We start from the raw sequence: 16,691 nt of genomic DNA on the forward strand, positions 1-16,691 counted from the left end.
CCCCTGGTGAACTAGTCCTTAGTCAGTAATATACCCCTGGTGAACTAGTCCTTAGTTAGTAATATACCCCTGGTGAACTAGTCCTTAGTCAGTAATATACCCCTGGTGAACTAGTCCTTAGTTAGTAATATACCCCTGGTGAACTAGTCCTTAGTTAGTAATATACCCCTGGTGAACTAGTCCTTAGTTAGTAATATACCCCTGGTGAACTAGTCCTTAGTCAGTAATATACCCCTGGTGAACTAGTCCTTAGTTAGTAATATACCCCTGGTGAACTAGTCCTTAGTCAGTAATATACCCCTGGTGAACTAGTCCTTAGTTAGTAATATACCCCTGGTGAACTAGTCCTTAGTTAGTAATATACCCCTGGTGAACTAGTCCTTAGTTAGTAATATACCCCTGGTGAACTAGTCCTTAGTTAGTAATATACCCCTGGTGAACTAGTCCTTACTAATATACCCCTGGTGAACTAGTCCTTAGTCAGTAATATACCCCTGGTGAACTAGTCCTTACTAATATACCCCTGGTGAACTAGTCCTTAGTAATATACCCCTGGTGAACTAGTCCTTAGTTAGTAATATACCCCTGGTGAACTAGTCCTTAGTTAGTAATATACCCCTGGTGAACTAGTCCTTAGTAATATGCCCCTGGTGAACTAGTCCTTAGTTAGTAATATACCCCTGGTTAACTAGTCCTTAGTCAGTAATATACCCCTGGTGAACTAGTCCTTAGTTAGTAATATAACCCTGGTGAACTAGTCCTTAGTCAGTAATATACCCCTGGTGAACTAGTCCTTAGTTAGTAATATACCCCTGGTGAACTAGTCCTTAGTTAGTAATATACCCCTGGTGAACTAGTCCTTAGTTAGTAATATACCCCTGGTGAACTAGTCCTTAGTTAGTAATATACCCCTGGTGAACTAGTCCTTAGTTAGTAATATACCCCTGGTGAACTAGTCCTTAGTTAGTAATATACCCCTGGTGAACTAGTCCTTAGTTAGTAATATACCCCTGGTGAACTAGTCCTTAGTTAGTAATATACCCCTGGTGAACTAGTCCTTAGTTAGTAATATACCCCTGGTGAACTAGTCCTTAGTTAGTAATATACCCCTGGTGAACTAGTCCTTAGTAATATACCCCTGGTGAACTAGTCCTTAGTCAGTAATATACCCCTGGTGAACTAGTCCTTAGTTAGTAATATACCCCTGGTGAACTAGTCATTAGTTAGTAATATACCCCTGGTGAACTAGTCCTTAGTTAGTAATATACCCCTGGTGAACTAGTCCTTAGTTAGTAATATACCCCTGGTGAACTAGTCCTTAGTTAGTAATATACCCCTGGTGAACTAGTCCTTAGTTAGTAATATACCCCTGGTGAACTAGTCCTTAGTAATATACCCCTGGTGAACTAGTCCTTACTAATATACCCCTGGTGAACTAGTCCTTAGTTAGTAATATACCCCTGGTGAACTAGTCCTTAGTTAGTAATATACCCCTGGTGAACTAGTCATTAGTTAGTAATATACCCCTGGTGAACTAGTCCTTAGTAATATACCCCTGGTGAACTAGTCATTAGTTAGTAATATACCCCTGGTGAACTAGTCCTTAGTTAGTAATATACCCCTGGTGAACTAGTCCTTAGTTAGTAATATACCCCTGGTGAACTAGTCCTTAGTTAGTAATATACCCCTGGTGAACTAGTCATTAGTTAGTAATATACCCCTGGTGAACTAGTCCTTAGTTAGTAATATACCCCTGGTGAACTAGTCATTAGTTAGTAATATACCCCTGGTGAACTAGTCCTTAGTTAGTAATATACCCCTGGTGAACTAGTCCTTAGTTAGTAATATACCCCTGGTGAACTAGTCCTTAGTTAGTAATATACCCCTGGTGAACTAGTCCTTAGTTAGTAATATACCCCTGGTGAACTAGTCCTTAGTTAGTAATATACCCCTGGTGAACTAGTCCTTAGTAATATACCCCTGGTGAACTAGTCCTTAGTAATATACCCCTGGTGAACTAGTCCTTAGTTAGTAATATACCCCTGGTGAACTAGTCCTTAGTTAGTAATATACCCCTGGTGAACTAGTCCTTAGTTAGTAATATACCCCTGGTGAACTAGTCCTTAGTTAGTAATATACCCCTGGTGAACTAGTCCTTAGTTAGTAATATACCCCTGGTGAACTAGTCCTTAGTTAGTAATATACCCCTGGTGAACTAGTCCTTAGTTAGTAATATACCCCTGGTGAACTAGTCCTTAGTTAGTAATATACCCCTGGTGAACTAGTCCTTAGTTAGTAATATACCCCTGGTGAACTAGTCCTTAGTCAGTAATATACCCCTGGTGAACTAGTCCTTAGTCAGTAATATACCCCTGGTGAACTAGTCCTAGTTAGTAATATACCCCTGGTGAACTAGTCCTTAGTTAGTAATATACCCCTGGTGAACTAGTCCTTAGTTAGTAATATACCCCTGGTGAACTAGTCCTTAGTAATATGCCCCTGGTGAACTAGTCCTTAGTTAGTAATATACCCCTGGTGAACTAGTCCTTAGTCAGTAATATACCCCTGGTGAACTAGTCCTTAGTTAGTAATATACCCCTGGTGAACTAGTCCTTAGTCAGTAATATACCCCTGGTGAACTAGTCCTTAGTTAGTAATATACCCCTGGTGAACTAGTCCTTAGTTAGTAATATACCCCTGGTGAACTAGTCCTTAGTTAGTAATATACCCCTGGTGAACTAGTCCTTAGTTAGTAATATACCCCTGGTGAACTAGTCCTTAGTTAGTAATATACCCCTGGTGAACTAGTCCTTAGTTAGTAATATACCCCTGGTGAACTAGTCCTTAGTTAGTAATATACCCCTGGTGAACTAGTCCTTAGTTAGTAATATACCCCTGGTGAACTAGTCCTTAGTTAGTAATATACCCCTGGTGAACTAGTCCTTAGTTAGTAATATACCCCTGGTGAACTAGTCCTTAGTCAGTAATATACCCCTGGTGAACTAGTCCTTAGTCAGTAATATACCCCTGGTGAACTAGTCCTTAGTTAGTAATATACCCCTGGTGAACTAGTCATTAGTTAGTAATATACCCCTGGTGAACTAGTCATTAGTTAGTAATATACCCCTGGTTAACTAGTCCTTAGTTAGTAATATACCCCTGGTGAACTAGTCCTTAGTTAGTAATATACCCCTGGTGAACTAGTCCTTAGTTAGTAATATACCCCTGGTGAACTAGTCCTTAGTTAGTAATATACCCCTGGTGAACTAGTCCTTATTAGTAATATACCCCTGGTGAACTAGTCCTTAGTTAGTAATATACCCCTGGTGAACTAGTCCTTAGTTAGTAATATACCCCTGGTGAACTAGTCATTAGTTAGTAATATACCCCTGGTGAACTAGTCCTTTAGTAATATACCCCTGGTGAACTAGTCATTAGTTAGTAATATACCCCTGGTGAACTAGTCCTTAGTTAGTAATATACCCCTGGTGAACTAGTCCTTAGTTAGTAATATACCCCTGGTGAACTAGTCCTTAGTTAGTAATATACCCCTGGTGAACTAGTCATTAGTTAGTAATATACCCCTGGTGAACTAGTCATTAGTTAGTAATATACCCCTGGTGAACTAGTCATTAGTTAGTAATATACCCCTGGTGAACTAGTCCTTAGTTAGTAATATACCCCTGGTGAACTAGTCCTTAGTTAGTAATATACCCCTGGTGAACTAGTCCTTAGTTAGTAATATACCCCTGGTGAACTAGTCCTTAGTTAGTAATATACCCCTGGTGAACTAGTCCTTAGTAATATACCCCTGGTGAACTAGTCCTATTAGTAATATACCCCTGGTGAACTAGTCCTTGTTAGTAATATACCCCTGGTGAACTAGTCCTTAGTTAGTAATATACCCCTGGTGAACTAGTCCTTAGTAATATACCCCTGGTGAACTAGTCCTTAGTTAGTAATATACCCCTGGTGAACTAGTCCTTAGTTAGTAATATACCCCTGGTGAACTAGTCCTTAGTTAGTAATATACCCCTGGTGAACTAGTCCTTAGTTAGTAATATACCCCTGGTGAACTAGTCCTTAGTTAGTAATATACCCCTGGTGAACTAGTCCTTAGTCAGTAATATACCCCTGGTGAACTAGTCCTTAGTTAGTAATATACCCCTGGTGAACTAGTCCTTAGTTAGTAATATACCCCTGGTGAACTAGTCCTTAGTCAGTAATATACCCCTGGTGAACTAGTCCTTAGTTAGTAATATACCCCTGGTGAACTAGTCCTTAGTTAGTAATATACCCCTGGTGAACTAGTCCTTATTAGTAATATACCCCTGGTGAACTAGTCCTTAGTCAGTAATATACCCCTGGTGAACTAGTCCTTAGTTAGTATTATACCCCTGGTGAACTAGTCCTTAGTTAGTAATATACCCCTGGTGAACTAGTCCTTAGTTAGTAATATACCCCTGGTGAACTAGTCCTTAGTTAGTAATATACCCCTGGTGAACTAGTCCTTAGTCAGTAATATACCCCTGGTGAACTAGTCCTTAGTCAGTAATATACCCCTGGTGAACTAGTCCTTAGTTAGTAATATACCCCTGGTGAACTAGTCCTTAGTAATATACCCCTGGTGAACTAGTCCTTAGTTAGTAATATACCCCTGGTGAACTAGTCCTTAGTTAGTAATATACCCCTGGTGAACTAGTCCTTAGTTAGTAATATACCCCTGGTGAACTAGTCCTTAGTTAGTAATATACCCCTGGTGAACTAGTCCTTAGTTAGTAATATACCCCTGGTGAACTAGTCCTTAGTTAGTAATATACCCCTGGTGAACTAGTCCTTAGTTAGTAATATACCCCTGGTGAACTAGACCTTAGTTAGTAATATACCCCTGGTGAACTAGTCCTTAGTTAGTAATATACCCCTGGTGAACTAGTCCTTAGTTAGTAATATACCCCTGGTGAACTAGTCCTTAGTAATATACCCCTGGTGAACTAGTCCTTAGTTAGTAATATACCCCTGGTGAACTAGTCCTTAGTCAGTAATATACCCCTGGTGAACTAGTCCTTAGTCAGTAATATACCCCTGGTGAACTAGTCCTTAGTCAGTAATATACCCCTGGTGAACTAGTCCTTAGTCAGTAATATACCCCTGGTGAACTAGTCCTTAGTCAGTAATATACCCCTGGTGAACTAGTCCTTAGTCAGTAATATACCCCTGGTGAACTAGTCCTTAGTCAGTAATATACCCCTGGTGAACTAGTCCTTAGTCAGTAATATACCCCTGGTGAACTAGTCCTTAGTTAGTAATATACCCCTGGTGAACTAGTCCTTAGTCAGTAATATACCCCTGGTGAACTAGTCCTTAGTTAGTAATATACCCCTGGTGAACTAGTCCTTAGTTAGTAATATACCCCTGGTGAACTAGTCCTTAGTTAGTAATATACCCCTGGTGAACTAGTCCTTAGTTAGTAATATACCCCTGGTGAACTAGTCCTTAGTCAGTAATATACCCCTGGTGAACTAGTCCTTAGTCAGTAATATACCCCTGGTGAACTAGTCCTTAGTTAGTAATATACCCCTGGTGAACTAGTCCTTAGTTAGTAATATACCCCTGGTGAACTAGTCCTTAGTTAGTAATATACCCCTGGTGAACTAGTCCTTAGTAATATACCCCTGGTGAACTAGTCCTTAGTTAGTAATATACCCCTGGTTAACTAGTCCTCAGTAATATACCCCTGGTGAACTAGTCCTTAGTCAGTAATATACCCCTGGTGAACTAGTCCTTAGTCAGTAATATACCCCTGGTGAACTAGTCCTTAGTAATATACCCCTGGTGAACTAGTCCTTAGTAATATACCCCTGGGGAACTAGTCCTTAGTCAGTAATATACCCCTGGTGAACTAGTCCTTAGTCAGTAATATACCCCTGGTGAACTAGTCCTTAGTTAGTAATATACCCCTGGTGAACTAGTCCTTAGTTAGTAATATACCCCTGGTGAACTAGTCCTTAGTTAGTAATATACCCCTGGTGAACTAGTCCTTAGTAAGTAATATACCCCTGGTGAACTAGTCCTTAGTTAGTAATATACCCCTGGTGAACTAGTCCTTAGTTAGTAATATACCCCTGGTGAACTAGTCCTTAGTCAGTAATATACCCCTGGTGAAGTAGTCCTTAGTTAGTAATATACCCCTGGTGAACTAGTCCTTAGTCAGTAATATACCCCTGGTGAACTAGTCCTTAGTTAGTAATATACCCCTGGTGAACTAGTCCTTAGTTAGTAATATACCCCTGGTGAACTAGTCCTTAGTCAGTAATATACCCCTGGTGAACTAGTCCTTAGTTAGTAATATACCCCTGGTGAACTAGTCCTTAGTTAGTAATATACCCCTGGTGAACTAGTCCTTAGTTAGTAATATACCCCTGGTGAACTAGTCCTTAGTTAGTAATATACCCCTGGTGAACTAGTCCTTAGTTAGTAATATACCCCTGGTGAACTAGTCCTTAGTTAGTAATATACCCCTGGTGAACTAGTCCTTAGTTAGTAATATACCCCTGGTGAACTAGTCCTTAGTTAGTAATATACCCCTAGTGAACTAGTCCTTAGTTAGTAATATACCCCTGGTGAACTAGTCCTTAGTAAGTAATATACCCCTGGTGAACTAGTCCTTAGTTAGTAATATACCCCTGGTGAACTAGTCCTTAGTTAGTAATATACCCCTGGTGAACTAGTCCTTAGTTAGTAATATACCCCTGGTGAACTAGTCCTTAGTTAGTAATATACCCCTGGTGAACTAGACCTTAGTTAGTAATATACCCCTAGTGAACTAGTCCTTAGTTAGTAATATACCCCTGGTGAACTAGTCCTTAGTTAGTAATATACCCCTGGTGAACTAGTCCTTAGTCAGTAATATACCCCTGGTGAACTAGTCCTTAGTCAGTAATATACCCCTAGTGAACTAGTCCTTAGTTAGTAATATACCCCTGGTGAACTAGTCCTTAGTCAGTAATATACCCCTGGTGAACTAGTCCTTAGTAATATACCCCTGGTGAACTAGTCCTTAGTTAGTAATATACCCCTGGTGAACTAGTCCTTAGTCAGTAATATACCCCTGGTGAACTAGTCCTTAGTTAGTAATATACCCCTGGTGAACTAGTCCTTAGTCAGTAATATACCCCTGGTGAACTAGTCCTTAGTAATATACCCCTGGTGAACTAGTCCTTAGTTAGTAATATACCCCTGGTGAACTAGTCCTTAGTTAGTAATATACCCCTGGTGAACTAGTCCTTAGTTAGTAATATACCCCTGGTGAACTAGTCCTTAGTTAGTAATATACCCCTGGTGAACTAGTCCTTAGTCAGTAATATACCCCTGGTGTAGTAGACGCTGCCCTCTGCTGGTCAGGATGAGCCTCTACAGGTGGACGATTCATCAGGAAGCTCCAACACCAGAGAGACTTCCATCCTCTCTACGAACACACACACACAGCATTCTGGGAAAGCTTTGAGTAGGAAAGAAAATCAAGACTCAAAAACAAACATACAAAAAAAAAAGGCTTTTAATCAGGGACCAAAACGACGCCACCGATTTATCTCCACATTGTGAAAACAACTATTTCAGACGGTTGGATTGAAGTAAAAAAAAACAGAGAGAAGGCAGGAAGTGAAGGGAAGATCTCCGCCTCCAAATGAAATGTCCTTCACACTTATGTTGGGCCGTTTCACGTTTCCACTCTGACCCTGCGTTTTGTAACCATGAGGCCATGTACCAGGTAGTCAGAAATACCAGTGGGATTAGTCATGTGATTTGAACTGGGTTGAGAATCACCGATTGGCTAAAAACGGCCAACAAGCTGCGTCAACCTAAAAATACAGCTGTCACGCTTTTAAACAAATTATAGTTTTTAAAAAAAAATAAACATTCACAGATTGCTATTTATGAATAAATGTTTTGTTGCATTTAACTGCCGAAAATGTCCTTAGTAGGTGAAGTCAGCAGGTGGGAGAAGTGGAAGCTCACAATGATAGTAGAAATTACTAGTTGGAGGGACACTGTACGGTACAATGTATGGTTCAGTATGAATACCATTACACCCCTACTGTACGGTACAATGTATGGTTCAGTATGAATACCATTACACCCCTACTGTACGGTACAATGTATGGTTCAGTGTGAATACCATTACACCCTTACTGTACGGTACAATGTATGGTTCAGTGTGAATACCATTACACCCCTACTGTACGGTACAATGTATGGTTCAGTGTGAATACCATTACACCCCTACTGTACGGTACAATGTATGGTTCAGTGTGAATACCATTACACCCCTACTGTACGGTACAATGTATGGTTCAGTGTGAATACCATTACACCCTTACTGTACGGTACAATGTATGGTTCAGTGTGAATACCATTACACCCCTACTGTACGGTACAATGTATGGTTCAGTGTGAATACCATTCCACCCCTACTGTACGGTACAATGTATGGTTCAGTGTGAATACCATTACACCCTTACTGTACGGTACAATGTATGGTTCAGTATGAATACCATTACACCCCTACTGTACGGTACAATGTATGGTTCAGTGTGAATACCATTACACCCCTACTGTACGGTACAATGTATGGTTCAGTGTGAATACCATTCCACCCCTACTGTACGGTACAATGTATGGTTCAGTGTGAATACCATTACACCCCTACTGTACGGTACAATGTATGGTTCAGTATGAATACCATTACACCCCTACTGTACGGTACAATGTACGGTTCAGTGTGAATACCATTACACCCCTACTGTACGGTACAATGTATGGTTCAGTGTGAATACCATTCCACCCCTACTGTACGGTACAATGTATGGTTCAGTGTGAATACCATTACACCCCTACTGTACGGTACAATGTATGGTTCAGTGTGAATACCATTACACCCCTACTGTACGGTACAATGTATGGTTCAGTGTGAATACCATTCCACCCCTACTGTACGGTACAATGTATGGTTCAGTGTGAATACCATTACACCCCTACTGTACGGTACAATGTATGGTTCAGTGTGAATACCATTACACCCCTACTGTACGGTACAATGTATGGTTCAGTGTGAATACCATTACACCCCTACTGTACGGTACAATGTATGGTTCAGTATGAATACCATTACACCCCTACTGTACGGTACAATGTATGGTTCAGTGTGAATACCATTACACCCCTACTGTACGGTACAATGTATGGTTCAGTGTGAATACCATTACACCCCTACTGTACGGTACAGTGTATGGTTCAGTGTGAATACCATTACACCCCTACTGTACGGTACAATGTATGGTTCAGTATGAATACCATTACACCCCTACTGTACGGTACAATGTATGGTTCAGTATGAATACCATTACACCCTTACTGTACGGTACAATGTATGGTTCAGTATGAATACCATTACACCCCTACTGTACGGTACAATGTATGGTTCAGTGTGAATACCATTACACCCCTACTGTACGGTACAATGTATGGTTCAGTATGAATACCATTACACCCCTACTGTACGGTACAATGTATGGTTCAGTGTGAATACCATTACACCCCTACTGTACGGTACAATGTATGGTTCAGTATGAATACCATTACACCCCTACTGTACGGTACAATGTATGGTTCAGTATGAATACCATTACACCCTTACTGTACGGTACAGTGTATGGTTCAGTATGAATACCATTCCACCCCTACTGTACGGTACAATGTATGGTTCAGTGTGAATACCATTACACCCCTACTGTACGGTACAATGTATGGTTCAGTATGAATACCATTACACCCCTACTGTACGGTACAATGTATGGTTCAGTGTGAATACCATTACACCCCCTACTGTACGGTACAATGTATGGTTCAGTGTGAATACCATTACACCCCTACTGTACGGTACAATGTATGGTTCAGTATGAATACCATTACACCCCTACTGTACGGTACAATGTATGGTTCAGTATGAATACCATTACACCCCTACTGTACGGTACAATGTATGGTTCAGTGTGAATACCATTACACCCCTACTGTACGGTACAGTGTATGGTTCAGTGTGAATACCATTACACCCCTACTGTACGGTACAATGTATGGTTCAGTATGAATACCATTACACCCCTACTGTACGGTACAATGTATGGTTCAGTATGAATACCATTCCACCCCTACTGTACGGTACAATGTATGGTTCAGTATGAATACCATTCCACCCCTACTGTACGGTACAATGTATGGTTCAGTATGAATACCATTACACCCCTACTGTACGGTACAATGTATGGTTCAGTGTGAATACCATTACACCCCTACTGTACGGTACAATGTATGGTTCAGTGTGAATACCATTACACCCCTACTGTACGGTACAATGTATGGTTCAGTATGAATACCATTACACCCCTACTGTACGGTACAATGTATGGTTCAGTGTGAATACCATTCCACCCCTACTGTACGGTACAATGTATGGTTCAGTGTGAATACCATTCCACCCCTACTGTACGGTAGTGTGAATACCATTACACCCCTACTGTACGTTACAATGTATGGTTCAGATTGAATACTATCACACCCCTACTGTACGGTACAGTGTGAATACCATTACACCCCTACTGTACGGTACAGGTGTGTGAAGGTGTTCAGTCTTCCAGAGCGAAGTCGTATGGTTGGAAGTCGTCTCGTAGCTGTTTGCTCAGACTCTCCTCTTCCTCTGGGGTCTGTTTACACCCTCTCCAGTCCGCCCTCTCTGGGATGTTCAGGACCGACTCGCTGGCCAACACCTCCCTGCACCACACAGAGACACACGCTAGTAACTGTTTTCAGTTGGGCTGGAATGATTCACCCATATCGTTAAGATCCTGGTGCATCAGTCCCTGGATCAAATGGTTAAGATCCTAGTGCATCAGTCCCTGGATCAAATGGTTAAGATCCTAGTGCATCAGTCCCTGGATCAAATGGTTAAGATCCTAGTGCATCAGTCCCTGGATCAAATGGTTAAGATCCTAGTGCATCAGTCCCTGAATCAAATGGTTAAGATCCTAGTGCATCAGTCCCTGGATCAAATGGTTAAGATCCTAGTGCATCAGTCCCTGGATCAAATGGTTAAGATCCTAGTGCATCAGTCCCTGAATCAAATGTTTAACCATTACTTCCTGCCAAGGCAGCAGCTACTCTTCCTGGGGTTTATTATGGATCCCCATTAGTTCCTGCCAAGGCAGCAGCTACTCTTCCTGGGGTTTATTATGGATCCCCATTAGTTCCTGCCAAGGCAGCAGCTACTCTTCCTGGGGTTTATTATGGATCCCCATTAGTTCCTGTCAAGGCAGCAGCTACTCTTCCTGGGGTTTATTATGGATCCCCATTAGTTCCTGCCAAGGCAGCAGCTACTCTTCCTGGGGTTTATTATGGATCCCCATTACTTCCTGCCAAGGCAGCAGCTACTCTTCCTGGGGTTTATTATTATTGTGTGTGTATGTTATCGTGTCTCTTCACAGTCCCCTCTGTTCCATAAAGTATCTGCCTTGTTGATAGTGTTGTTCAGAAGGTAGAAACTAGGGCCTGTAGGACCTGCCTTGTTGATAGTGTTGTTAAGAAGGTAGAAACTAGGGCCTGTAGGACCTGCCTTGTTGATAGTGCAGTTAAGAAGGTAGAAACTAGGGCCTGTAGGACCTGCCTTGTTGATAGTGTTGTTAAGAAGGTAGAAACTAGGGCCTGTAGGACCTGCCTTGTTGATAGTGTTGTTAAGAAGGTAGAAACTAGGGCCTGTAGGACCTGCCTTGTTGATAGTGTTGTTAAGAAGGTAGAAACTAGGGCCTGTAGGACCTGCCTTGTTGATAGTGTTGTTAAGAAGGTAGAAACTAGGGCCTGTAGGACCTGCCTTGTTGATAGTGTTGTTAAGAAGGTAGAAACTAGGGCCTGTAGGACCTGCCTTGTTGATAGTGCTGTTAAGAAGGTAGAAACTAGGGCCTGTAGGACCTGCCTTGTTGATAGTGTTGTTAAGAAGGTAGAAACTAGGGCCTGTAGGACCTGCCTTGTTGATAGTGTTGTTAAGAAGGTAGAAACTAGGGCCTGTAGGGACCTGCCTTGTTGATAGTGCTGTTAAGAAGGCAGAGCAGCGCTTTATTATGGACAGACTTCTCCCCATCTTAGCTACTGTTGCATCAATATGTTTTGACCAGGACAGTTTACAATCCAGGGTTACTCCAACTAGTTTAGTCTCCTCAACTTGCTCATTTTCCACAATATTCATTACAAGATTTAGTTGACGTTTAGGATTCAGTGAGCGTTTTGTTCCAAATACAAAGCTTTTCGTTTTAGAAATATTTAGGGCTAAATTATTCCTTGCCACCCACTCTGAAACTAACTGCAGCTCTTTGTTAAGTGTTGCAGTCATTTCAGTCGCTGTAGTAGCTGACGTGTTTAGTGTTGAGTCACCAGCACACATAGACACTCTGGCTTTACTCAAAGCCAATGGCAATTCAATAGTAAAGATTGAAACATTAGACAGGTAACGCCCTGGGGAATTCCTGATTCTACCTGGATTATGTTGGAGAGGGTTAAAGCGCACCCTCTGTATTCTGTTAGACAGGTAACGCCCTGGGGAATTCCTGATTCTACCTGGATTATGTTGGAGAGGGTTAAAGCGCACCCTCTGTATTCTGTTAGACAGGTAACGCCCTGGGGAATTCCTGATTCTACCTGGATTATGTTGGAGAGGGTTAAAGCGCACCCTCTGTATTCTGTTAGACAGGTAACGCCCTGGGGAATTCCTGATTCTACCTGGATTATGTTGGAGAGGGTTAAAGCGCACCCTCTGTATTCTGTTAGACAGGTAACGCCCTGGGGAATTCCTGATTCTACCTGGATTATGTTGGAGAGGGTTAAAGCGCACCCTCTGTATTCTGTTAGACAGGTAACGCCCTGGGGAATTCCTGATTCTACCTGGATTATGTTGGAGAGGGTTAAAGCGCACCCTCTGTATTCTGTTAGACAGGTAACGCCCTGGGGAATTCCTGATTCTACCTGGATTATGTTGGAGAGGGTTAAAGCGCACCCTCTGTATTCTGTTAGACAGGTAACGCCCTGGGGAATTCCTGATTCTACCTGGATTATGTTGGAGAGGGTTAAAGCGCACCCTCTGTATTCTGTTAGACAGGTAACGCCCTGGGGAATTCCTGATTCTACCTGGATTATGTTGGAGAGGGTTAAAGCGCACCCTCTGTATTCTGTTAGACAGGTAACGCCCTGGGGAATTCCTGATTCTACCTGGATTATGTTGGAGAGGGTTAAAGCGCACCCTCTGTATTCTGTTAGACAGGTAACGCCCTGGGGAATTCCTGATTCTACCTGGATTATGTTGGAGAGGGTTAAAGCGCACCCTCTGTATTCTGTTAGACAGGTAACGCCCTGGGGAATTCCTGATTCTACCTGGATTATGTTGGAGAGGGTTAAAGCGCACCCTCTGTATTCTGTTAGACAGGTAACGCCCTGGGGAATTCCTGATTCTACCTGGATTATGTTGGAGAGGGTTAAAGCGCACCCTCTGTATTCTGTTAGACAGGTAACGCCCTGGGGAATTCCTGATTCTACCTGGATTATGTTGGAGAGGGTTGAAGAGCACCCTCTGTATTCTGTTAGACAGGTAACGCCCTGGGGAATTCCTGATTCTACCTGGATTATGTTGGAGAGCACCCTCTGTATTCTGTTAGACAGGTAACGCCCTGGGGAATTCCTGATTCTACCTGGATTATGTTGGAGAGGGTTAAAGAGCACCCTCTGTATTCTGTTAGACAGGTAACGCCCTGGGGAATTCCTGATTCTACCTGGATTATGTTGGAGAGGGTTAAAGCGCACCCTCTGTATTCTGTTAGACAGGTAACGCCCTGGGGAATTCCTGATTCTACCTGGATTATGTTGGAGAGGGTTAAAGCGCACCCTCTGTATTCTGTTAGACAGGTAACGCCCTGGGGAATTCCTGATTCTACCTGGATTATGTTGGAGAGGGTTAAAGCGCACCCTCTGTATTCTGTTAGACAGGTAACGCCCTGGGGAATTCCTGATTCTACCTGGATTATGTTGGAGAGGGTTAAAGCGCACCCTCTGTATTCTGTTAGACAGGTAACGCCCTGGGGAATTCCTGATTCTACCTGGATTATGTTGGAGAGGGTTAAAGCGCACCCTCTGTATTCTGTTAGACAGGTAACGCCCTGGGGAATTCCTGATTCTACCTGGATTATGTTGGAGAGGGTTGAAGAGCACCCTCTGTATTCTGTTAGACAGGTAACGCCCTGGGGAATTCCTGATTCTACCTGGATTATGTTGGAGAGGGTTAAAGCGCACCCTCTGTATTCTGTTAGACAGGTAACGCCCTGGGGAATTCCTGATTCTACCTGGATTATGTTGGAGAGGGTTAAAGCGCACCCTCTGTATTCTGTTAGACAGGTAACGCCCTGGGGAATTCCTGATTCTACCTGGATTATGTTGGAGAGCACCCTCTGTATTCTGTTAGACAGGTAACGCCCTGGGGAATTCCTGATTCTACCTGGATTATGTTGGAGAGGGTTAAAGCGCACCCTCTGTATTCTGTTAGACAGGTAACGCCCTGGGGAATTCCTGATTCTACCTGGATTATGTTGGAGAGGGTTAAAGCGCACCCTCTGTATTCTGTTAGACAGGTAACGCCCTGGGGAATTCCTGATTCTACCTGGATTATGTTGGAGAGGGTTGAAGAGCACCCTCTGTATTCTGTTAGACAGGTAACGCCCTGGGGAATTCCTGATTCTACCTGGATTATGTTGGAGAGCACCCTCTGTATTCTGTTAGACAGGTAACGCTTTATCCTTGAAAGATTCACATCGCTAGTTTGTAGGTTAGATCATACATGGTGTGTGTGTGTGCGTATATACCTGCCAAACTGCAGAGGGAAGTTTCTCTGAATGCGGTAGAAGAGCTTCTCTCCAGAGTCCAGCTCCACGTAGAAGTACGGTGTCCCTGGAGGAGCAATCTGATAGAAACAAATGATTACTTATTATAACCGAGCATTATCAGAAAATATGTTAAAGCAACTTAGGAGTCCTGTTACATTTAACGTCTGGGTGGTCCCGGGAATCCATCCCACTATCCTGGTGTTGCAGAGAACCATGCTCTACCAACTGGGCTACAGACGACCACAGTTTCATCATTACCATCTCCTGGCATTACCATCTCCTAGCATTACCATCTATTGGCATTATCATCTCCTGGCATCTCCTAGCATTACCATCTCCTTGCATTATCATCTCCTAGCATTACCATCTCCTAGCATTATCATCTCCTATCATTACCATCTCCTAGCATTATCATCTCCTGGCATTACCATCTCCTAGCATTACCATCTCCTTGCATTATCATCTCCTAGCATTACCATCTCCTGACATTATCATCACCATATAGCATTATCATATCCTGGCATTATCGTCTAGATTTATCGTCTCCTAGCATTATCATCTCATATGATCTCCTAGCATTATCATTTCCTAGCATTATAATCTGGATTTATCGTCTCCTAGCATTATCATGTAGTATTATCATCCCCCTAGCATTATCATCTAGCATTACCGTCTCCTAGCATTATCATCTAGCATTACCGTCTCCTAGCATTATCATCTAGCATTACCGTCTCCTAGCATTATCATCTAGCATTACCGTCTCCTAGCATTATCATCTAGCATTACCATCCCCTAGCATTATCATATCCTAGCATTATCATCTCATATCATCTCCTAGCATTACCATCTCCTAGCATTACCATTTCATATCATCTCCTAGCATTACCATCTCCTAGCATTACCATTTCATATCATCTCCTAGCATTACCGTCTCCTAGCATTACCATTTCATATCATCTCCTAGCATTACCGTCTCCTAGCATTATCATCTAGCATTACCGTCTCCTAGCATTATCATCTAGCATTACCGTCTCCTAGCATTATCATCATCATCAACTAGAAATGAAATATGTTTTTAAACTCTCATTAGAATGTTCCAGATGAACTTCATGTTCAGTTATTGGATGGTTCCCACATATAAATACTGAGGCTTTTGGACTGATATGGATTTGATGTTTAAAAAACAGATGACCTGGTTAAGAAGATAAGATTTGAAGTTGTCTTTTTCTACAGAAACAGAATGTGTAGCTCAGTTGGTAGAGCATGGTGGTTGCGACGCCAGGGTTGTGGGTTCGATTCCCACGGGGGGGGGGCCAGTACGGAGAAAAAAAAATGTTATGAAATGTATGCATTCACTACTGTAAGTCGCTCTGGATAAGAGCGTCTGCTAAAATGACTCAAATGTAAATGAGTAAGAAGCAGGTTATTCAGTCAACCTTTCATCTGCTGTTGATCATGGTGATATTATTCATCAAACTGCAGCTTCCATAGCGCCCTCCATTTTGTTTCCCTGCATCCTGATTCTAACGGTTGGCTGGACTTCCCCCTGTATATAGCCTCCACATTGACTCTGTACCGGTACCCCCTGCATATAGCCTCCACATTGACTCTGTACCGGTACCCCCTGCATATAGCCTCCACATTGACTCTGTACCGGTACCCCCTGCATATAGCCTCCACATTGACTCTGTACCGGTACCCCCTGCATATAGCCTCCACATT

At 42.3% G+C, this 16,691-nt stretch overlaps 1 protein-coding gene across 1 annotated transcript in view; it reads right to left on the reverse strand.

Moving 5' to 3' along the window:
* Positions 1-7,534: 7,534 nt before the first annotated feature.
* LOC123738369 (CWF19-like protein 1) overlaps positions 7,535-16,691 on the reverse strand; it is a 29,757-nt gene continuing 20,600 nt past the window's right edge. The window contains exons 10-11 of the mRNA XM_045713437.1: positions 14,949-15,046; positions 7,535-10,827 (exon numbers count right to left, since the gene is read on the reverse strand). Of these exons, the coding sequence (XP_045569393.1) occupies positions 10,683-10,827; positions 14,949-15,046 (243 nt within the window). The 3' untranslated portion in view covers positions 7,535-10,682. The remainder of the gene's footprint in view (positions 10,828-14,948; positions 15,047-16,691) is intronic.

This window comes from Salmo salar, unplaced genomic scaffold (assembly GCF_905237065.1).
Source record: "Salmo salar unplaced genomic scaffold, Ssal_v3.1, whole genome shotgun sequence".
In the NCBI taxonomy this organism is placed as follows: domain Eukaryota; kingdom Metazoa; phylum Chordata; class Actinopteri; order Salmoniformes; family Salmonidae; genus Salmo; species Salmo salar.